This window comes from Giraffa tippelskirchi, chromosome 11 (assembly GCF_054371585.1).
Source record: "Giraffa tippelskirchi isolate mGirTip1 chromosome 11, T2T-mGirTip1v1.2.pri, whole genome shotgun sequence".
In the NCBI taxonomy this organism is placed as follows: domain Eukaryota; kingdom Metazoa; phylum Chordata; class Mammalia; order Artiodactyla; family Giraffidae; genus Giraffa; species Giraffa tippelskirchi.
In genome coordinates this window covers 115251146-115276006 of record NC_137285.1, presented here as the reverse complement: position 1 = coordinate 115276006, position 24861 = coordinate 115251146, and the positions used below count along the sequence as shown (strand labels likewise).

General features: G+C 39.0%; 1 protein-coding gene across 20 annotated transcripts in view; it reads left to right on the top strand.

The window, feature by feature from the left end:
• Positions 1-944: 944 nt before the first annotated feature.
• USP47 (ubiquitin specific peptidase 47) overlaps positions 945-24861 on the top strand; it is a 109578-nt gene continuing 85661 nt past the window's right edge. For 19 of the 20 annotated variants that reach the window (XR_014069715.1, XR_014069714.1, XM_081545236.1 and 16 more), the window contains exon 1: positions 945-1190. Coding sequence is in view for 14 of the 20 variants with exons in the window: in XM_081545236.1 (XP_081401362.1) it covers positions 1152-1190 (39 nt within the window). In the remaining 6 variants the exon portion in view is untranslated. Of the gene's footprint in view, positions 1776-24861 lie in introns of all 20 variants that reach the window. The other variant, XM_081545231.1, reaches the window with a different exon arrangement.

Here is a 24861-nt window from a genome sequence, read left to right as displayed (position 1 = left end):
AACGTATCAGAATTACATTATCTAAGAGTGCTGTAAGATCGCTGTACCACAGAAGTCTTCAAGAAGGGCATCCCACCAGGTTTTCCGTAAGTGGAAGTTTGAGGAATGAGCAGGATTTGGGGGGGGGGAACCATCGCAAAATTTGCTGCCTATAAAACAGTAAAATGCTTACTGCCAGAGGGGATTAAAGTACTTTAAAAACATTTTTAAAGAGGATCCTAGGTCCAAACTGCAGCCCTACTCTCTGAAGCTATCTCAGCCCCAGACTTGAACCTGTTCGAGAAGGAAGTTCCCCGAAATGGCCCAGCAGAGTGCCGCCCTGATGGAGGGGGACTGGAGGGAAAGGGATACCTCTTTCGCGAGCTATGGATTTGTCCCCTCCCCAAGCAGGAGACCAGACTTGAGGTCCCTCGAACCGGGCCCTCGGGAGGGTGGGGAGAGGGGAAAAGAAAACGCAATCCTGTCAGGCTGGGACCGTGTCTGAGGGAGGAGGCCGGGAGGCAGTCCGTGATGCTTTCCCTTCCAAGCAGAGGCCGGAGGTCTGTGAAGAGGGAACGAGTACAGGAGCTTTTCTAACAGGGAGGGCGAGCAGTGTTGGTAGTAGGGCCAGAGGTGAGGCTTTAGGGTCGAGTCTCTCCCCGGTGGGCGGAGAGTCCGAAGAGCCCTGAAAGGCATGGAGGACCTGAGGCCTGGTCCTTTCCCTGCCGGCAGAGGGAGTCCCGAGATGGACAGTCTGGAATCCCTCTCCGAAAAGCGTTTCTTTGGCCGCTCAATCAATTTTATACATCTCGAAGCCGAGTGAAAGCTGAGGTAATTAGCTGCGAGCGACAGCTGTCTGGGCACCTTGGGCGCCAGGCGCCGGGCTCGGAGCCCGACGGCCCGAATTCTCGCGAGAGCGGCCGCCGCCATTTTTCCATTGATTGCAGCGGGCGGGGGGAGGGGCCGACGACGAAGGCGACGGCGGCGGCGGCGGAGCCTTGGGTCCGTGTCTGCGCGTTGGTGTCTGCGGCCCAGGTTGAGGCCTCCGCGATAACCCGAGCGCCGGCGGTGGAGAGGATGACTTCCGCTGCCGTTTTTCTCCTGAGCTAGAGAGCCGCCGCCACCCTCCCCCTCCTCCGGCAGGGCGGAGAGGAGCGGCCGGGGTCTGAGCGATGGTGCCCGGCGAGGAGAACCAATTGGTCCCGAAGGAGGTGAGGGGCCGGCGGAGGAGGCTAGGCCCGAGGCCTGCGGCCGCTGCGAGCAGCGAAGGCCGGGGGCGAGGGGCGGGCTGCGGGCCCAGCTCGTGGGCTGGCCCGGCCGTGGGGGGAAGGAGGAGGTGTGTGGTGAGGAGTGGGGGGATGGTGCATGGTGGGTGCGGCGAGTAGTTGGGAAACCGGGCTGGATCTCGGGGGCCTGGGGAGAGGAGACCTCTCCCCTTGGATTTGTGGTGCTGGATAAAAAACGGAGCCGACTGGAAGGAATCTCGTCCTGCTCTGGGGGGAGAAGGTAGCTTAAGTATTTAACATATTGAGCCAAGGTGGAGAGGTAATTTCAAAGAAAAAATTCTGCAACAGTGGCCGATGTGCACGACAGTGTGACGGTGCTGCTTCTGGTTTTGACAGCGGCATAGCTCTCAGGGCTTGTGAAATCTACGCCCAACTTGAGCTTTGTGCGAGGGCAGTTAACTGTTACGACTTTTTTGAACTCCTGTTTCTTACTTGGTGGTACTATGGGCCTGCCTAAATGGAGCCTACCGAAGATCGTTGAAAAGTAGTAAATGTGACTTTCAAGTAAAGGTAAGAGGTAGTGAAGCATTACCATATGGAGAGTTGAACTGCTTTTTGTAGTTGGGTTGTGTATGCCAGTTTGGGTGACTTCTTACATTCTTAAAAGCAAGTGATATGAGAGAAGTCTTGACTTCTTGGCTTCTCTTGAATAGCAGGAGAAGATTAATGATAGAATCCAGCACTGGCCAGTGAATTTCAATATATTAATAGTATCTCTGTTGGCTTTATAAATATCTTCAGGGTGTCCAAATGTGTATTTTTAACTGGCTGATCATCAGGCGAATGCTTTGGATTTTTATTTCTCATATACCTCAAATAGACATCTGCAAGTGTCGGTTGAAATTAGCTATACTGGATCTTGATAGTTTTGGGTGATGTTCTTACAATTTTTTAATTCTTTTTTTTTTCTTGTCTTTTTTGGTTGCTACTTGAGCAAGCTCTGACACTGCAAAAGTATTATTGGAGTTGTGTATAAGTGATAGGAATATTTTCCCAACTTTATCAGATGATTGTTTTGCAAGGACAGTTTTTAAAAACTCAGTTCTTATGTGTCAGTATTTATTCATCAAGCACCACCTGCACAGCAAATAATAAACAGATGAGTTAATCAGAATTCTTGCCTTGGGAACTTCTAAGGCTACTAAGAAAGGTAACACTAGTATTCATTGAGCTCCAAGTAGGGACTAAGCAATTTTCTACAAAAGTAACTCTTAAGCAAGGATGGAAGTGATAGATACTATGAGATAGATATAAAAATGAATTTTCTTTTAGAGCTACACAGTGCTGGTTTTCATTCACGTGAAAAGCAAAGTTAGTCCTTTCTTAATTTTTTGACCATTAGAAAATATTGGTGGAACTTTGCTTTATGAAAGCTCAATATTAGATTTATTTCCCTAATAATTTGGTTTATAGAAAACATACCTGCAGTGCTGCTTTTACCTTTTGGATTTTAGAGGTTAAATGCCTCACTGATGGGTGGGAAGGGAATTGGGGGGCGGGAGGGAGATCCAAGAGGGGAGGGATATATGTATACATAAGGCTGATTTACTTCCTTGTACAACAGAAATTAGCACAACATTGTAAAGCAACTGTACCCTAATAAATTTTTTTTAAAAAGATTAAATGCCTCTCCTTTAAGACTAATTCCTTTACCTGAGGCTTCAAACTCATCCTGAGTTCTGACTTTTTTGTTTCTTACTCCTTCTGGATCACGTGCCTTTATTTTCTATTCCCCAGACTCATTTTCAGTCTTTTCTTTTTCCCTGACTTCTTTCATGATTCCTGGAAGCATGCACAGTACTCTCAAATATCAAGTCTGTCATTTTTTTTCACTAGTTACGTGGTTCATTCTTTTTTGATGGCCATACTCCTCTTCTTGCCTGCTTCTCTTCCTTGAGTTTTCTTTTGCATTTGATACTTAAAAAAAAATCCATGATTTTAGTAATACTCTACTTTGGGGCCTTTTTTCCGTACCTGTTTGTCTTATCTGCTCACTCATTCAGTCGATGTTGTTCTCTTTTTCTGTGTCTTTAATTATCACTTTTGTCTGATCTTTGTCATCCTCTGTCTGGTCTTTTTAAGTAGAGTTAGAATTATATAGTGTTAAAGCTGAGAGAGCACATAGCGATGTGATCATCTAGTATTATAACTTATGCCCCTTCACTTTTACAGATGAGGAAATTCAGGCCAGAGGATTGAAAAGGACTTGTTTAGGGTCACGTAATGAGTAAATAAATGACAGAGCTGGGACTAGAACTCACATCCCCTTGATTATACTCTTATTTTACACATCCCTCCATGTAACCTAGAGGCTCTGTAAGAATGGTTTGTAACTCTCTAACTATATTTATTATGTGAAAATAAATTACAGAATTTTTAAATGTCTTGGTTCTGCTCAAATGGGTTATTACCAACTATATGGAGAGCTTTATCTTTTTTTTTTTTAAATAAATGGAACCTCTGACCCTTACTAGATTTAGATATATTGGTAAAGTATATGCATTCATGTGTGTGCAGTTGTTGAACGAATAGTATATTATTCTGGTCCTGGAAGCTCAAGGACAAAACTGTACCTTAGACTGCTGAAGAAGGCAGCTAAGTGTCATCCAGGGCTTGGCAAACTACAGTCCCTGGGCCAAATTCAGCCTGTAGCCTGTTTTGTTTGGCCCATGAGTTAAGAATGATTTTTACATTTTCAAATTGTTGAAAAATATCAAAATAATAATAATCTGTGATACATGGAAGTATATGAAATTTAGATTTCAGTATTCATAAATAAAGTTTTATTGGAACACAACCATACCCATTTTTTACTATTGTCTATGGCTATAGTAGAGTTAAGTAGTTGATACAGATGCTGTATACAGGAAACATTTGAAGCTACTTAGCTTGGTGTTCAAGACCTAGTATTGATACAGTTTGATTCTGGCCTCAATCTGCCCTTTCAGAAAGCTTATCTCTTCTCCTTCAAAGCAAGTTTTTAATGTAGCCAAACAGGTTTTTCTTTAACTTGCTTTTCACTTCTATTTGTGCTGCTTCCTCTTTCCTACTTCTGCCCACCAATTCAGAACATTCATACACATCTTTCCTTAAGTATCTCATATCTCATTTATTCTTAAAAAAATTTTCTGACTGTTTAACCTTAAAGATTTCTCCTTAGAAGACTTACATATGAATAGAATTCATTTGTCGATTAGTAAATAGTGCTTTGTATCACCTATTATGGGCTTCCCTGGTGGCTACAGTGCGGGAGACCTGGGTTTGATCCCTGGGTTGGGAAGATCCCCTGGAGAAGGAAATGGCAACCCACTCCAGTACTCTTGCCTGGAAAATTCCATGGATGGAGGAGCCTGATAGGCTACAGTCCATGGGATTGCAAAGAATCAGACACGACTGAGCAACTTCACTGGTTCACTGGTCATCTATTATAGTCTCAAACTGTATTTTGTTAGTATTCATTATGGATGTCTTGACAGCAGAGATCTTTACGTGTCTCTCTCACCCGCGCTTTTTTTTTTGTATGTACTATAGGTTTAGTTTTGTCTAGGTTTGTGAAGATATAGATTAATACCCTGTCTAGGTTTGTCTAGGTTTGTTTAGGTCTGGTTTGTCTAGGTTTGACAAACCTAGACAGTGTATTAAAAAGCAGAGACATCAGTTTTCTGACAAAGGTCCATATAGTCAAAGCAATGGTTTTTCCAGTAGTCATATATGGATGTGAGAGTTGGACCATAAAGAAGGCTGAGCACTGAAGAATTAATGCTTTTGGATTGTGGTGCTGGAGAAGACTCTTGAGGGTCCCTTGTACAGCAGGGAGATCAAACCAGTCAATCCTAAAGGAAATCAGACCTGAATATTCATTGGAAGGACTGATGCTGAAGCTGCAATACTTTGGCTACCTGATGAGAAGAGCCAGCTCATTGGCAAAGACCCTGATGTTGGGAAATATCAAGGGCAGGAGAAAGGGTCGACTGAGGATGAGATGGTTGGGTGGCATCACTGATTCAATGAACATGAGTTTGTGCAAACTCCAGAAGATTGTGAAGGACAGGGAAGCCTGGTGTGCTGCAGTCCATGGGGTCCCAAAGTGTCAGACACAACTAAATGACTGAACAACAACAACAATTATAGGTCTAGGATAGTGTCCTTTCTGAAGCAGATCTTCAGTAATATTCATTGATCTGGTTACAGGGTTGCAAGGAAACCAGTTTCAACCAATTTCCCCTGCTTGGATGTTTTCCATAATATCCTTGGCAAGCTGTTTTCCAACCTCAGCTTGAATACCTTCATGACATCTCGGGTAACATCTTTGTTTTTTAAGAGATCTGTTTTAAGTTTTTGAGCTGAGAGAAGTCTAGATCTCTATAACTGCCATCTTTTGATTGTTGGCTCTGGACAGCAGAGAGATTTTAAATCATTTTCCAAAGGATAGCTTTTTTTTTCCATTGTTGAACATGGGGAAAGTGAGTAGGAGGACCAACCTCTGTTCTAAAGTCTGAGCATCCTCAGTTCTCTAAGTGTTTCTCAGCTTGCTCTGTTTTAGGCATAATCCGGTGTTTTTAGTATTTCTCCTAATTGTTGTACCCAGAGGAGAGCAAAGAGAGCGTGGTCTGTTCTGTGTGGTTAACCATAAAGCTTTTCCCCTCACCTTTTCACTCTACCGTATGTCTTTGAACTGTTATATATTGATATTGACTTTGAGACCTTTTGCTTTTAATATCATTCCAATTTTTATTTATTGCTTTGTTTTTTTCTGTTTCCTTATAAGGAATTTGTGACATTAATATTTGTTGAGTGCTCACTGTACATTGCTGTGTGCTGCCATACAGGGAATATTTAGAAAAAGTAGAAAAAATTATTTTTTCTTCAAGTATCTTATGGTATAATTAAGGATATCACAATGTACCTAGTGGTTTTAAAATAATACTTTCACTGCAATACTTAAAGTGGTGTCCAAGGAAAATACAAATGTAGAAAGGATGGAAAAGTGAAAGAAAAGAATATGTGGTTCCGTATCTCAGTGGATTTTTTTCTACCTCTCTTTTCCATGTAATAATTACTACTTCTCTTATTGTGGAGCACAGGCTTAATTGCCCCACAGCATGTGAAATCTTCCCAGACCAGGGATTAATCCATGTCTTCTGCATTGGCAGGTGGGTTCTTAACCAGGGAAGTCAATAAACACTACTTCTATCTGGAACTAATGATGATAGTAATAATCCAAAATTTATTGAGCATTTATTAAATGTCACATACTGTTGTATGTGCTTTGTGTGTATTAACTCATTTGAATTTCACAATGACCTCATATATCAGGACCATTGATATTGCTGCTGCTGCTAAGTCGCTTCAGTCGTGTCCGACTCTGTGCGACCCCATAGACGGCAGCCCACCAGGCTCCGCCATCCCTAGCATTCTCCAGGCAAGAATACTGGAGTGGGTTGCCATTTCCTTCTCCAGTGCATGAAAGGGAAAAGTGAAAGTGAAGTCGCTCAGTCGTGTCTGACTCTTGGCGACCCCGTGGACTCCCAAAACATTAAAACAGCTTGTTTTTCATCTCTGTTGTCTGTTTTGTTTTTTTTTAAATCAATTCCATCAGTATCTGTTATGGAGCATGTCAAATGAATATTCTTTTAATTTGTATGGCTTCAACTTTTGATTGTAATTTACATGTTTTTAATATCTCAAGCCCCGACCTCTCTTCCAGTTTCAGATTTCCACCTGCTTAGTGGATATCTGTACTTGATTGTACTCTCGAACCTATAGATTAAATACGTGTAGTATCAGCCCCATTTCTCTTTCCTCTCTTCTTATGTCCTCCTCCCAGCATAATTCTTTGTATTCTCTTGTTCAGTTAATGTCATCATCTTCTGTTTGCTTAAGTTAGAACATTTTTTTAACTACTCCTTTTTCCTTTTTTCATATATAGTTAGACCATCACTTGCAAAATGTCTCTTGTATCCGTACCTTTCTCTTCATGGCTCTGCTTCTATCTGTTGTCTCATTCCAATATAGGCCTTTTAAATGGTCCCTGTGCTTCTTGGCTCTTTTTTTTAGTAACTGTCTTCCCCACAATAGCCATTACTTTCTAAAACACATGAGATTATGACTTACCTGTTTTAAAATTTATAATTATTACCCTCTGATTGCAAATCGAATACTAGATACAATTTATAAACACTTTGTGCCAGACACTGCTAAACAGTTCACACTCTTTTCTCATTTAATACGTATAAAGCTCTTTAAGGCAGCTCTTTCACTGTGTATTTTGTAGATAGATAGAAAGTGTGCCTAAAGAGTAAGTAAATTCCTCAAAGTTGTATAGCTGTTTGTTTCTGAGTCACTGTGGCCTTAACTAGTAGGAAAGCCCTTCATAATATAGCCTCAATTGATTTGTTTTTTTACAATTAATTTTTATCAAAGTTATACATGCACGCATTTAAAAGAGTTGAATAGCTCTGCTGTACAGATTCCCCTCCCCTTCCATTTCAGGCTCTCTAGAGGCAACCACTTTGAACTTATTCTTCAGATATTTATCTGCGTATTTCAAAGTAGTGTTCCTATAGTTTTCCTTCGTGATTTTTCAGTTGAAGAAATTGTCTACTGACTTCCTACAATGGAAGTTTGGGCTTACTACTGTCCCCAAACAGAGACACACTTCTCATTTCTGCCCAATCATCCCAATATTGTCAGATTGCAAGTTGCTCGGATACATAAAATTTCAAAGTTTATGTCAACGTGACTATATACATAGTTGAGCTTTGTAGTTTATAGTGATTATTTTCCCTTCCTGTGTAGCATTTTGTGTTTTCCATGAATTAATATTTTCTAAAAATTTGCTTTTGCTTAGTTTTCTGTGTACTTCTCATTAATTTCACCAGGTGCTTCTCAACTAAGGATATTGGCAATGTTGGGTAGGTGAGCAAGGGCAGGAGTGTGCTTCTGATGTCTGGTGAGCAGAAGCAAGCTATGCTGCCAAGCATTGTCCTAACTGCATTAGACGGCCTCCTAAAACAAAGAATTATATGGTCCAAAATGTCAATAGTGCTACTGTTGAGAAGCCCTGAGTTAGTCCAAACTCTCAAGTGTATAAATCTTCTCCTTATTATGTTCAAACCTACCAGTTTCTTTGGATGAATTTTCTTGAATTGCAGCTGTTGTCTTAGATTTACGTTTATAATCACTTTAGTTTCCCTCAGGTCTCTCTAGGAGTTCCTGGTTCTGTATCTGATGCCTTAATCTTTCTTTGTGTTCTCATTTTGGAGGACCACTTTCAATAGCTTTCAGGATGGGCTGTAATTTTTTTGAGACTTCACATGCCTTAAAATGTTTTTTCTATTCTCTTTATAGATAGTTTGGTGGGCAGAGAATTCTTGGTCAGAAATATTTTTCTCTCAATTTTGAAAACATTGCTACATGCTGTCTTTTTTTCACTGTTGCTTTTGAGACATCAGATGCCTAGAAGATTTTGAATCTTATTTTTCCTCTGGAAGCTTGGAGAATCTTTTCTCCTAGAATTCTGAAATTTCTGGATTATGGTGTAAAGGTCTATTTTTCTCCATTTCTGCTGGATTCAGGGTAGTCTTATTCAATCTGAAATTTATCTTATCAGTTCTAGGAAATTTCCTTAAGTAATTTCTTTGTTTCTTCCCCTTTGTTTTCTCTGTTTCTCTTGAATTCCTGTTGTTTAGGTGTTAGGCCTACTGACTGGCTTCTCTAATTTTCTTCTGTTTTTACATCTGTTTTCCATTTCTTTCTTTTTCCTCTGCTTTCTGGGAGATTTTTCTCAACTTTATCTTCTAATTCTTCTACTAAGGTTTTATTTCTGCTATTATGTTTATAATTTCCAAGTACTTTTTTTTTTCCTAAAAAAGTTTTAAATGATAATATTCTTTTGCTTCATAGGTACAGTATCTTTTCTCTCTTAGGGAATTATTGATACGTTTCTTCTCTGAATATTTTCTTTTTTCTCCAAATTTCCTTTTTCTGTTTGTTGGCTTTGGGCTTCTTCTTTTAGATGTCTGATATTTCTTGGAAGTCAGTGCTTATTTAGAAGAAGGCCCTTAAAAAGCTGAATGGAAGCTCTGCCACTGCGTGATTATGGTTTTCCCTGTTCGTTGGATATGTCTGGATAATTTCTTGTGGACTCCCAGTGACAGATTTTTCTCTTGTGCTGAATTGATTTCCCAGAAAAGATTTCTGGTCTGTTCCTTGAAGAGAACAGACTTTGGAGTTGAGTAGGAAAAGGGAATGTGGGTTTTATCATGAAGTACAGAAGTACACTTTCATTTAATTCTGCAGTTTTCAGTATGCATGCCTGCTGAGTTGAGTCTGACTCTGTGACCCTGGACTGTAGCCCACCAGGATCTTCCTGTCCATGGAATTCTCCAGGCAAGAATACTGGAATGGATTGCCATGCCCTCTTCTAGGGGATCTTCCCAACTCAGGGATCGAACCCAGGTCTCTTAAGTCTTCTGCATTGGCAAGCAGGTTTTATACCACTAGCACCACCTGGGAAGCCACTTGCCAGTATGGCAGCCTTCAAATTCAATTGCACCTGGCGTCCTCTTGTCCAGAGATACCTTGTTTTATACTCTCCTGAGATTGTTTAGTCTCTTGCCAAGAAGGGGTCAAAGAGTAGAAGAGAGAGGATCTGAAAGTTTTGGCTGTTTCTTAAGCAGACTTTGATCTCCTATTCTAGCTTGGACTTCACTCTTGCTCCCAGAGTATCTGAAACAGCTAGTTCCTGAGCCTTTTAGGTTTTTCTTTTCCTTTTTTATTTTTTTTTTTAATAGAAGTCTTGAAAAAAGAATACGCAGAGTTCCCATATACCCATCACCAAGCTTTTCCTGATGATAATCTCATATATAAACCATAGAACACTTATTAAAAGTAAGAAACTAACCTTAGTACAATACTATTAACTATACTATAGAATTTATTTAGATTTAACTAGTTTTCCACTAATGTTTCTTTTTATTCCAAGGTCCAAATTCAGAATACCTCATTAAATTTTGTTGTCGTGTCTCCTTGGTTTCCTTTACTTGTGACAGTTTCTCAGAGTTTTCTTCTTTTTCATGACTTTGACATTTTAAACAGTACTAGTCATTTTTGCAAAATGGCTCTCAATTTGGGTTTGTCTGGTGTTTTCTCAAGATTAGACAGAGGTTGTTAAAGAGAAGGATATCACAGAAGTGATATGTGCTTCTCAGTGCATCATTTGGAGTGGGGTGGAGGTGACATGATGTTGACGTGTCCTACTGGTAATATTAACCTTTGATCACTGGGTTCAGGTGATTCTGCTAGGTTTCTCCACTGTAAAGTTACTATTTTCCTCTTTAATAATTACTAACTACTTTGAGACCATGCTGATATCCTGTTTCTGCTTAAACTTCTGCCCTCTAGTTTTAGCATCCATGTATAGATCTTGCTACTGTTATAACATGATTTTCTCTTTCCCTCATTTCTACATTTATTAATTGGAATTCTTTTGTGAACAGAAGCTGTTCCTTCTCCCCCATTTATTTACTTATTTATTTACGTCAGTATAGACTTACAGATTTTATTTTATTCTTTGGATTATAACCCCAAATTATTGTTACTAATTTTGTTGCTCAAGCTGTTGCATTCTTGGCCGGGGAAGCTCTTTCTGATTGGCATCTGTGCTCATCCTTGCTTTTTGAGCACGTCTTTACTTTGTGGCACCGCATAATGCTTCAGCCCGTCTTCTATTTGCGCTGCCTCAACGCTACGATCAACCACTTCTCCAAAGAGTTTAGAGGTCTTTTACTGTAAATGTGGTATGTACTATAAACCAGGTGTCTTTGTTTTTCAAACCTTCTCTGGTGTAAGAGTCATTACCACCTGTTCTGCTTTCCAGCTTCTAAAATCATGTTTCTGGTTTCCTATGGATTTATGCTCTTTAAAACTTTTCTTTATTTTTGTTTCAGAGCTATTTTGGGAAGCTTTAGAGCTAAATGCTTGCATTCAATCTGTCCTTTTTAACCAGAAATTCTTAATGTTTTTGTTGTCTCCTGCCCCAAACCAATTTTGTTTTAGCCACATTCAGCTACATTAGTGTCTATTGTCTGATGTGCTATATGCTGTCGTGTATCACTTGCCCAGAGTGAATAATATGAAGTATTTTTTTAACATCTGGTTTTTAGGGAGTTTTAAATGGGTGAACTTTGATTTTTACATGAAAACTGCTATTTAAGTACTTAAGTACATTGTTAGGATCGTTGCCTCTTTTTAATTTTCCTTTCTCTGAATTAGTCACATAAATGTTTTGTTTCTTAGTGGCAGGTATTGTAATTTTTTGCCAAAACAAAGGGGAGAAGCACAATGTGTTTCCAGAGTACTTGTGCACCATCACCACTCTAGCCCAAATTGAAAGAAAAGATTGGGTTGAAAATAGGGAGTTGTGAAAAACATAGCATTAAATTTATTTTCAAATACCTATTGTAAATTAAGGTTCCAGAATACGTCTGCTTTAAAAACCAATTCATTGGTATTGAGGACCTTACTTAGTTAAGACAGCATGATAGGTCTCATGATATACAGAGGCATGTTCTTTTATGAGGCTTATTGCACAGATTTTAAAGTGTTCTATCCAAGTATTGCTGCTTACAATCTAATTTTCTACAAACCTTCTCTGTTGTTAAAAAAAAAAAAAAAAGGTCTTAGCAGGACTTCTCTTGGTGGTCCAGTGGCTAAGACTCCAAGTTCTCAACACAGGAGACCCAGGTTCAATCCCTGGTCAGGGAGCTAGATCTCTACATGTGGCAACTAAGACCTGGCACAGCCAAATAAATAAAAATCAACATTGAAAAAACATTTTTTAAGTCTTCGGCAAAATGATTGTGACTAACAGTGATGGCAGATGATTGGCAAAAATGATGTGATCTTTTAGATCAAGATTCTTAATGCATATTTTTCCTGAGCCTGGTTTTCTGTTAGTATAATAGAAGAAGGGATGGATATAGTTGTAGTGTAAGTAAACATGTCTCCTCTCTACTGCATACTTCTGTTTACTTTGTCTCAGGTTTGGGAACAGTAGTAATTGCCCTATTCTTTTGTTTAATGAAACTACACTGAACCAAGTATATGTAAAGTAGACATAGAGGGAATTCCTTGGTGGCCCAGTGGGAAATACTTTGCCTTCCCATTAATGTAGGGAATGCTGGTTCGATCCCCAGTTGGGGAGGTGAGATTCCCACATGCCTCATGGCCAAAAAAACAAAATGTAAAACAGAAGCAATATAGTAACAGATTCGATAAAGACTTTTAAAAAAATAAAGTAGCCATGGATATGAGCATTTTCATTGATATAAGACTGTCGCTGAAACCTACTGTTCAGAGTGTTGAGAGATTACTCTTTGTATGAAACTTGCTGAGATCTGTGTCTTGAATTTGTTGTGTTTCTTGTTTGTTTATTGTTGTTGTTTTGGCTATGCCATGCTGCTTGCAGAATCTTAGTTCCCCTACCAGGGATCAAAACGGGGCCCTGTTAGTGAAAGTGCTGAGTCCTAACCACTGGACTGCCAGGTAATTCCCAATAGGTTTAAATTTTATTTTTAAAAATTAAAAAAAAAATGTTTTTTTGTCCATGCCATGCAGTTGTCTTGAATTTTTTATGCTTTTTAAAAGCAAGCTGTTAAAATGCTACCTAAACAGCAAAATCTAGCCCTTCTTACTAGTATAAGAAACCTTTCCTGATTCTCCTCTTCCAATCTAATACCATTTTTCTAACCCTGAAATGCCATAATGCTGTAGCTTTTGACATTTGAAAAATTACCTCTTTATTATAAGTTAATTCAAAGTCAAGACACAACAGTCAGAGTGCCTGGGTTCAAGTACCAGTTTTGTGACCTTCGGCAAGTTATTTAACTTCCCAGTACCTAAGTTAAATGCAGATACTAGTAACTACTTGGGCTTTTGGGAAAATTGAATCAGCTGATACATATAAAGTGTCTTCTACTTAATAAGCACTCTTATAAGTGTTATCTGTTACAATAAATGTTACTACCTTCATTATTGTTATTACCTTCATCTTATATTGGTCTAGGGGCCAGCATAATATGCTATACATGAATATGTATTGATTAAATAAAAATGAAGTCATGTCTTAGTTATTAAATATGCTTAGTTGTTTGAAGTCATGGACCTGATATGACCTGTCAGCATAAATCCTAAATGATTGTTAGATTTGATAGGTTTTTTATATTATCAAGTAAGACCTGTTTTTACTGCTTTTTAATAATTGAAACGTAACAAAGTACAGCTATTAAATGAAACTTTTTAGTCTAATAAGATCCTAAGAAAAATTGATTTAGAATATATAGATATTTGTTGAAATAACTTACTAGATCAACAAGTTATTTGTTTATAAGATTCAGTGTGAAATGTTATTTTAAAGCAGGATCCATGTTAAGAATGTTTGTTTCTGGGAGAACTTAATGTGTTTCATAATTCTCACTTTCAAAAACTCTGGAGTATAACCAGTTGACATGAATACTGCTGCTGCTGCTGCTGTTGCTGCTAAGTTGCTTCAGTCGTGTCCGACTCTGTGCGACCCCTAGATGGCAGCCCACCAGGCTCCCCCGTCCCTGGGATTCTCCAGGCAAGAACACTGAAGTTGGTTGCCATTTCCTTCTCCAATGCATGAAAGTGAAAAGTGAAAGTGAAGTCGCTCAGTTGTGCCCCAGTCATAGCGACCCCATGGGCTGCAGCTAACCAGGCTCCTCGGTCCATGGGATTTTCCAGGCAAGAGTACCGGAGTGGGTTGCCATTGCCTTCTCTGGTTGACATGAATAGAAGAACCAATTAACTTGTCTTTTTGTCAGTTGTATTACTGATTGTGGGCTTCCCAGGTGGCTCAGTGGCAAAGATTCCGCCTGCCAAGCAGAAGACATAGCTTCAATCCGCGGGTCGGAAAGATCTCCTGGAGAAGGAAATGGCTACCACTCCAATATTCTTGCCTGATAAGTCCTGTAGCCAGAGGAGCCTGGTGGGGCTACAGTCTATGAGGTCACAGAAGAATGAGACACAACTTAGTGACTCAGTTCAATCGATTCAGTTGCTCAGTTGTGACCCCATGGACTGCAGCACGCCAGGCCTCCCTGTCCATCACCAACTCCCGGAGTTTACTCAAACTCATGTCCATTGAATCGGTGATGCCATCCAACCATCTCATCCTCTGTCGTCCCCTCCCCTTCCCGCCTTCAATCTTTCCCAGCATCAGTGTTTTCAGATGAGTCAGTTCTTCACATCAGGTGGCCAAAATATTGGAGTTTCAGCATCAGCATCAGTCCTTCCAGTGAATATTCAGGACCGATTTCCTTTAGGATGGACTGATTGGATCTCCTTGCAGTCTAAGGGACTCTCAAGAGTCTTCTCCAGCACCACAGTTCAAAAGCATCAATTCTTTGGTGCTCAGCTTTCTTTATAGTCCAACTCTCACATCCGTACGTGACTACTGGAAAAACCATAGCTTTGACTAGACGGACCTTTGTTGGCTACACAACATGACTGCTGTAGATTTAATGCTGTGTAATTGCTGTAAGACTTGCAGAGTTGTTCATATATTAGCAGAGATACAGTGGCTTTCCAGTAGAGAAAAATTAATGGCTAAGTGACATAATTAAGAAGAAAGATACGGACTTAAATCTTTCTGTACAGCAGGGGTCCCACAAACCCCAGGCCAAGGACAGGTACCAGTCTGCAGCCTGTTAGGAACTGGGCCACATAGCAGGAGGGGAGTGCCAGATGAAACACAAAGTCTCCCCCATGCACCCTTCCCTCTGTGGAGAAATTGTCTATCATGAAGCCGATTCCTGGTGCCCAAAAGGTTGGGAACCACTGGTATACAGTGAGTCTAGCACCTTTGGTTTAACTTTGAAAAAACCATGCCCTTCATTTATTACCTAAGTGAAATTTTCTAGTGTAACCAAAGCATTGTAGTTTGACTATAAATGTCTTTCTTGCTTCAAATGGTATTACCTGTTTTTATTTCATCATAAGTATACTTTAGTTTTTCTTAATGTAAATTTCTGTAGCTCCTAATACTGTCGAATTCATTCAGTTAAGCACTGAGTTAGTAGCTGCCATGGATCAGAGAATCAAAGATAAATAAGAACTCTGACCTAGTTCTAGATGCTAGTCTAGTTTGGGAAACAAAAATTTGTAGAGAGACAAATGCATAATGTGGAAATAAAGTGGGACCATAAGGGAGGGAACCACCAGCTTTATTTAAAGGGTTCTGTTAGAACACTTAAATTGGGTTGCAAAAGATAACTGCCAAGTAAAGAGGAGATAAGAGCTTTTAGTTAGGAAAAATAACGTTTCAAACACTGAAGTCTATAGTGCATTTTAAAAGTGACAGAAAATTTGCGGTAAATGCATGGCATGTCTGGAGTGAGTGAGAGAAGATAGTTCTGGCAGATTGTGTCTTAAAATTCTAAAGGCTTTGTATGCATAAAGGAATTTAGGTTTTTATTGTGTAGACGTGAGTGGGCAGGATTTTTTTTTTTTTTTTTGGCAGAAAAAGTTAACAGAATTGTTAATAATTGTTATAAGCAAATTCATCGAAACTGGTTCATTGAAACATTGTTTACTTGCATGAATGGTTTGTGTCCCTGCATTAATATTAAACATTTACACACAAATGAAAATGGGGCAAAGTGGAATTTGCTGTAATACCTATTCTCTCACCTGGTTGTTTTTTTCCCCCCTCATTTGCAGTCATATAACTAGGTACTTTTTTGGTTGTTTGTTTTTTTAAGAATAAAATATTTGCCTTTGTAATGCCTCTTAAGTGCATTCTCCACATATGAGTCATGCTGGCAGCATATCCTTTGGCATAGTAGTTACATATTCGATACGGGTAACACACAGGTAGGCATTTTCAAATAGGCTAACTAGATAGGTCTCATTTGCCTCCAAAATGTGAAGGTATCTGCACTTTGGTAGTGTAGATCTGGTTTGAAGTCCTGAACATTTTCTCACACTCGATGCTGGAAGGGAAGTTTGCAAGTGAGAAGTTACGTGTGCTTCCGATTTTCAGCGACAGCCACTATATGATGCTTATGAAAATGTGGTTTCTTCACTTTTTCAGTATAAAGCATGTTCTTGTGAGCTATGTTTGAAGCCGGTTGCTTTCTTGAGTGCTTTACAGGCAGTTGTCTTGGTATGTATGTATGTGGAAGTCGCTCAGCCATGTCCAGCTCCTTGCGACCCCAAGGACTGCAGCCCGACAGGCAACTCCATCCATGGGATTTTCCAGGCAAGAATACTGGAGTGGGTTGCCATTTCCTTGTCCAGGGGATCTTCCCTGTCCAGGGATCAAACCCGGGTCTCCTGCATTGCACGCACACTCTTTACTGTTTGAGCCACCAGGGAAGCTCTCAGTTCAGTTCAATCGCTCAGTCGTGTCCGACTCTTCGCGACCCCATGAACTGCAGCATGCCAGGCCTCCCTGTCCGTCACCAACTCCCAGAATCTACCCAAACCCATGTCCATCGAGTCGGTGATGCCATCCAGCCATCTCATCATCTGCCATCCACTTCTCCTTCTGCCACAATCCTTCCCAGCATCAGGGTCTTTTCCAATGAGTCAACTCTTTGCATGAGGTGGCCCAAGTATTGGAGTTTCAGCTTCAACATCAGTCCTTCCAGTGAACACCCAGGACTGATCTCCTTTAGGATGGACTGGTTGGATCTTCTTGCAGTCTAAGGGACTCTCAAGAGTCTTCTCCAACACTACAGTTCAAAAGCATCAATTCTTCGGCGCTCAGCTTTCTTCACTGTCCAACTCTCACATCCGTACTACATAACTACTGGAAAAACCATAGCCTTAACTAGACGGACTTTTGTTGGCAAAGTAATGTCTCTGCTTTTAAATATGCTATCTAGGTTGGTCATAACCTTCCTTCCAAGGAGTAAGCGTCTTTTAATTTCATGGCTGCAGTCACCATCTGCAGTGATTTCGGAGCCCAAAAAAATTAAGTCTGACACTGTTTCCACTGTTTCCCCATCTATTTCCCATGAAGTGATGGGACCAGATGCCATGATCTTAGTTTTCTGAATGTTGAGCTTTAAGCCAACTTTTTCACTCTCCTCTTTCACTTTTATCAAGAGGCTCTTTAGTTCTTTGCTTTCTGCCATAAGGGTGGTGTCATCTGCATATCTGAGGTTATTGATATTTCTCCCGGCAATCTTGATTCCAGCTTGTGTTTCTTCCAGTCCAGCGTTTCTCATGATGTGCTCTGCATATAAGTTAAATAAGCAGGGTGACAATATACAGCCTTGACGTACTCCTTTTCCTATTTGGAACCAGTCTGTTGTTCTGTGTCCATTTCTAACTGTTGCTTCCTGACGTGCCTTGGAGTACAAAATGAAACAGGGCAAAGGCTAATAGAGTTTTGCCAAGAGAACATACTGGTCATAGCAAACACCCTCTTCCAGCAACACAAGAGAAGACTCTACACATGGACATCACCAGATGGTCAACACTGAAATCAGATTGATTATATTCTTTGCAGCCAAAGATGGAGAAGCTCTATACAGTCAGCAAAAACAAGACTGTGGCTCAGATCATGAACTGCTTATTGCCAAATTCAGACTTAAATTGAAGAAAGTAGGGAAAACCACTAGACCATTCAGGTATGACCTAAATCAAATCCCTTATGATTATACGGTGGAAGTGACAAATAGATTTAAGGGACTAGATCTGATAGAGTGCCTGATGAACTATGGACAGAGGTTCATGACATTGTGCAGGAGACAGGGATCAAGACCATCCCACGGAAAAGAAATGCAAAAAAGCAAAATGGCTGTCTGAGGAGGCCTTAGAAATAGCTGGGAAGAGAAGAGAAGCGAAAAGCAAAGGAGAAAAGGAAAGATATTCCCATCTGAATGCAGAGTTCCAAAGAATAGCAGGGAGATATAAGAAAGCCTTCCTCAGCGATCAGTGCAAAGAAATAGAGGAAAACAACAGAATGGGAAAGACGAGAGATCTCTTCAAGAAAATTAGAGATACCAAGGGAACATTTCGTGCAAAGATGGGCTTGATAAAGGACAGAAATGGTATGGACCTAACAGAAGCAGAAGATATTAAGAGGTGGTAAGAATACACAGAAAAACTGTACAAAAAAGATCTTCACTACCCAGATAATCACGATGATGTGATCACTCACCTAGAGCCAGACATCCTGGAATGTGAAGTTAAGTGGGCCTTAGAAAGTGTTACTGAACAAAGCTAGTGGAGGTGATGGAATTACAGTTGAGCTATTTCAAATCCTGAAAGATGATGCTGTGAAAGTGCTGCACTCAATATGCCAGGAAATCTGGAAAACTCAGCAGTGGCCACAGGACTGGAAAAGGGAAGCTCTAGGACCATAGTATGGAAGACTCCCTGTTAACCTAGCTCTTTTCCAGCAGCTTTAGCAGGCCAGAAGCGGTGCTGATACTAGACTGTCGACAGGTAGCGGCCGCCGCAGCAGCAGCTAAGAACACTAACAAGGAATATTTTTAATTAGGGAATTAAATCTTCCCAAGGTTTCCCCAGTGCTCCAAATAAAATTTTACCAGAAGGAGCTCTTGATTACAACCCCAGTTCCAGGTTGCATTAGAAATAGAATTTTTGTATGACTTATCTGATAAAAGATACGTATTGCTTTTGTAAATATACAAAAACTCTCTATGAATTCATGTACATTTCTTCCATTTTATAGCTAAAAATGTCTGCCCTTTTAGGTGTTTAGGTATTTTTATTTGTTGCCTTTAAGTTTACACCAAGTTGTGTAGTTTATTACTTTGTTTATAGCACTTAGTGATAGTGAAAGGAAATAGGTGAAAAATTAGATACATAACAATGAAATCTCTTACTAAAAGACATCTAAGAAATATCTTTGTTTTAATTTTGACATTCTAAATTCACATCTTGAAATATTTGTTTATTATTACATTATTTACCATTAACATAACCCAAATGTGATTTAAAGAATTCTAAGAAAAATAGACATTGATGCAGAAAATTCTTCTACAACTCAGAATAGGACTTAACACTGGAAGGGAGATAGTAGTTAGGTATTACAGATCCTTCATTTTTAGGGAAGGAAGCATGAAGGCTATGAAAGCTCCATAACTTAATGTCTCAGGTAGTAGAAGAGCTGGAATGAGGCTTTTTTTAAAAAGTCAGGTTTATTGATGTATAATTTATATACAGTAAAATTTGCCCCTTTAAAAGAATGTACAGTTTTATGAATTTTGACAAGCTTACACAGTTGTATAATCACCATCACAATCAAGATATAAAACATCTCCATCACCTTAAAAAAAGTTTTCTCACAGCAGGATCCTCCATGTCCCACCTCCCAGAATATTGGAAATAAAAGCAAAAATAAACAAATGGGACCTAATTAAAATTAAAAGCTTTTGCACAACAAAGGAAACTATAAACAAGGTGAAAAGACAGCCTTCAGAATGGGAGAAAATAATAGCAAATGAAGCAACAGACAAACAATTAATCTCAAAAATATACAAGCAACTTCTGCAGCTGAATTCCAGAAAAATAAACGACCCAATCAAAAAATGGGCCAAAGAACTAAACAGACATTTCTCCAAAGAAGACATACAGATGGCTAACAAACACATGAAAAGATGCTCAACATCACTCATTATTAGAGAAATGCAAATCAAAACCACAATGAGGTATCATTTCACACCAGTCAGAATGGCTGCTGTCCAAAAGTCTACAAGCAATAAATGCTGGAGAGGGTGCGGAGAAAAGGGAACCCTCTTACACTGTTGGTGGGAATGCAAACTAGTACAGCCACTATGGAGAACAGTGTGGAGATTCCTTAAAAAACTGGGAATAGAACTGCCATATGACCCAGCAATCCCACTGCTGGGCATATACACCGAGGAAACCAGAATTGAAAGACGCGTGTACCCCAATGTTCATCGCAGCACTGTTTACAATAGCCAGGACATGGAAGCAACCTAGATGTCCATCAGCAGACGAATAGATAAGGAAGCTGTGGTACATATACACAATGGAATATTACTCAGCCATTAAAAAAAATACATTTGAATCGGTTCTACTGAGATGGATGAAACTGGAGCCCATTATACAGAGTGAAGTAAGCCAGAAAGAAAAACACCAATACAGTATACTAATGCATATATATGGAATTTGAAAGATGGTAACGATAACCCTATATGCGAGACAGAATAAGAGACACAGATGCATAGAACAATTTTATGGACTCTGAGGGAGAAGGTGAGGGTGGGACGTTCTGGGAGAATAGCATTGGAACATGTATATTATCATATGTGAAACAGAACACCATTCCATGTTCGATGCATGAGACAAGGGCTCAGGGCCGGGGCAATGGGATGACCCAGAGGGATGGGATGGGGAGGGAGGTGGGTGGGGGGTCCAGGAAGGGGAACACATGTAAACCCATGGCTGATTCATGTCAATGTATGGCAAAAACTATTACAATATTGTAAAGTAATTAGCCCCCAACTAAAATAAATAAATTTATTAAAAAAAAAAAAAAGTTTTCTCATGCCTCTTATAATCAACCCCATCTGCCACCTCCTGGCCTTGCAACCGCTGATGTGTTTCCTGCCCTCATTTTTTACCTTTCCTCATGTAACTGGAATTCAAGTAGTATGTAGCATTTTGGGCCTGACTTCTTCCTAGCATAAACTATGGGGTTTATCTATGTTAATCGCTTGTGTCAGCAGGCTTCCTTTTTATTGTCCTGTGCCACAGTTGTTTATCCATTTATTAACTGATTGACATTTGAGTTATTTCCAGTTTTGGATGATTCTGAATAAACTGCTACAAATATTTGTGTACAGCTTTTTCTTTTGGTAGACAGATGTCCTTGTATGGTAAGTGCATGTTTAACTTCATAAGAAACTCCCAAATTCTTTTCTGAAATGGCTGTACCATTTTGCATTCCATTCAGCAATGTATGCACGTTTTAATTGCTCTGCCTCCAGGTTGGTACTTGGCAATGTCAGTATTTTTCAGTTTAATTTTTTAACCATTCTAGTTAGTGTGTAGTGATGTCTCTGTGGTTTGAATTTGCATTTCTATAATGATTAATGCTGTAGAGTATCTTTTCTTGTGCTTGAGGTTTTTTACTAATTCTGATTTTTTAAAAAATCATATTTTAATTGAGTATTACATATTTAAAGTTTTGGTAGTACTGCTAGGAGAGAGAGGAGTAAAAAGAGTACCTATTCTTAAGAGAGTTGGTAATTTACATAGAGAAAACTAGTCATCGTATTAAAAGTATGACTGTAATTTTGATAGACTCCTTAAGAAAGAGGTTCATATGTTAGCTGCTTCGTGGAGAGGATAATAGTTTGGGAATCAGAAAATTCATTGGTTTGACTTTGCCTTATTAATTGCTTATCCTTTCTGGGCCTTTCTTTTTTTTTTCTTTTCATTTTTCTTCCATCTCTGAAATGAGGGATTTGTCTCTTAAATTATGGACTTCCCTGCTGGCACAGAGAATCTACTTGCAATGCAGGAGACCCAGGTTCACTCCCTAGGTTGGGAAGATCCACTGGAGAAGGGAATGAGGGATTTGTCTCTAAATTATAAATCAACATAAACTTTTCGGTAGTAGGGTTTTTTGCTGCTTTTTCAGTAGTAGGTTTTTAAACTTAGTAATAGGTTTGTAAGAAGGCTGTGCAATCAGAAAACAAAAGATCTTTGGAGATTTCCCCTGTCTGATGAAATTTCTATTACTCAAAAAAGATCTTCTGAAATTGTAAATAATATAAGTATTTTTGTTGTTGAGAATTATATATTAAGTCTGTTATAAGGATGGTAACTGATAGTTCTAGGAAAATATATTTTTATGATTTTATGATATATTTGATTATTATAATTTATAGAGCATTTTCAACATATTCTGTCTTTTGATTTTTGGTAAAACTCTTTGTGGACCCTGCGAGTCAGAAATAAGTGACTTGCATAGGATTACACAGCTAAAAGGAAAGTAGGCACCTTGACCTAGGGTTCTAGACTAGAGTTTTTGCATCTGCACCACATTACTCTGCACTCTAGACTAGTCCAATAGGAAATAAAGTCTTTAAATAGTATTAAATAGCCTTAACTTTTTTTTTTAGTTGACAATTTCATGTTCAGAGTATTATAAAATTTAGTATCCATGCTTCTAAATAAAAAGCATGATTACAAATATTATAAACAAGCTACTTTGATTTAGTAATAATGCAGTGGAACATTTCAAGACTTGTAAACAAGTCAGTTGTATCACGAGCTGAGTCACTGCTTATCAAAACAGCCTACTCACAGAAGAAAACTTAGCTGTAATCAAAAATAAAGATAACAGGAATAGTCAAGGACATACTGTACATCCTCCAGAGAGTAGTTTGTTTAGTTTCTAAGTTTAGATACCTAAACATTAGTGGGTTACCAATTAACAGTAGTATAACAACAATTAAATCAATATGGCAAAAGTGGGAATAGTTTAGGATAAAAGTGAGAGGAAAAATACTATTATTATAATTTTAATGACACAAATATTTCAACATTATAAAGTCATCAGAAAATGTGCATTTCTTAAGAGATCTGTGTTCGTATGGGACCTTAGGCATGTCACTTAAGGTTTCTGAATTTCTTGTACATCTATAAAGTAAGGAGCTTGATCTGATGTCCAAAGGTCCATCCATCTTTAAATATGTATTATAGTTCCATGTCGTGTGTGATGAATCATCTGATTGATTGCTTCTTAACTGTCAAATAGATTATGTTATCAAACTTCCTTTTAAATAGTTAAAAGCCCTTGCAGTAAGGAAATTTTTTTTAATCAGTTTGGAAACTTTTCAGAGTTTACAAAATCAATTCAACTTTTAAAAATTTACTTAGAAGTTTTAAGAGCACACTGTGCTTCCAAAAGCATCGGCTATAATGTATTATGAAGTTATTTTCCCGAATGAATATATTTTGTTTAGAGAATTCCCTAAAGGACTTAGAATAGGAAATGTGGTATATTTAAATGATAGCTATTAAAAATTTCAGAATACCTATATATACATGAGAAGTTGCTGAAGAATTCAGCACAGTCATTAGGCCTTTGAAGCAAATTGGAAAGGTGAAAAAACTTGATAAGTAAGCTGACCTCATGAGCTGACGGAAAATTTAAAAAAAAAATCGCTGTTTGAGTTGTCATCTTATTCTGTGCAACAGCAATGAACAATTTCTTAATTGGATTGTGAAGTGCAACAAAAAGTGGATATTATACAACAGCCGGTGGTGACCAGCTCAGTGGTTGAACTGAGAAGCTCCAGAACACTTCCCAAAGCCAAACTTGCACCAAAAAAAGGGTCGTGGTCACTGTTTGGTGGTCTGCTGCCCATCTGATCTACGATAATTTTCTGAATCCTGGTGAAACCATTATGTCTGAGAAGTATGCTCAGCAAATCTCTGAGATGCACCAAAAACTGCCAACGCCTGCAGCTGGCATTGGTCAACAGAATGGGCCCAATACCTGACTGCATGTCACACAACCAGTGCTTCAGAAGTTGAACAAATTGGGCTGTGAAGTTTTGCCTCATCCGCCATATTCACCTGACCTCTCACCAACCAACTACCATTTTTTCAAGTATCTCGACAACTTTTTGCAGGGAAAATGCTTCCACAACCAGCAAGAGGCAGAAAATGCTTTCCAAGAGTTCATCACATCCCAAAGCACAGGGTTTTAAGCTACAGGAATAAACAAACTTATTTCTTGATAGCAAAATTCGTTGATTGTAATGGTTCCTATTTTGATTAATAAAGGTGTGTTTGAACCTAGTTATAATGATTTAAAATTCATGGTCCAAAACCACAGTTGCTTTTTCACCAACCTAAATATCGTTGTTAGTCACCAAGTTGTGTCCACCTCTTTTGTGATCCTATGGAGTGTAGCCTACCAGGCTCCTCTGTCCATGGGATTTCTCAGGCAAGAGTACTGGAATTGGTTGTCATTTCCTTCTCTAGGAGATCTCCCATCCAGGGATCAAACCCACATCTCCTGCACTGCAGGAGGATTTACCACTGAGCCACCAGGGAAGCCCTACATGTATGTATATATACACTCAAATTATTTGAAAATCCTTAATCAATAGGTGAAAATAATTTTTTTGTTTAAAAGAAAAAAATAGGAATTAATTTTATGTTCATATATATATTTACATATATCCATAATATATTTCATGCACATTACGTGTCTGTAATACAGAACCGTTGGAGACCCAATTTGCAGACAGTTTTTGCTGCTTCCGCAAATTTTAGTCTTAAGTTCTCTTTTAATTTTAAAAAATTGTGGTAAAATATACATAACATAAAATTTCCCATCAAACATTTTTAAGTGTGCAATTCAGGGATATTAAGTACATTAAAGTCATTGTGCTACTTACCATCATCCATCCACAGAAATCTTTTCATCTTGCAAAACTGTGCTCATTTAACAATAACTTCTATTCACCTACCTGCTTCCCCTTCTCAGTCTCTGCCAACCACCATTCTGCTTTCTCTCTCAATGAATTTGACTATTCTAGGTACTTCA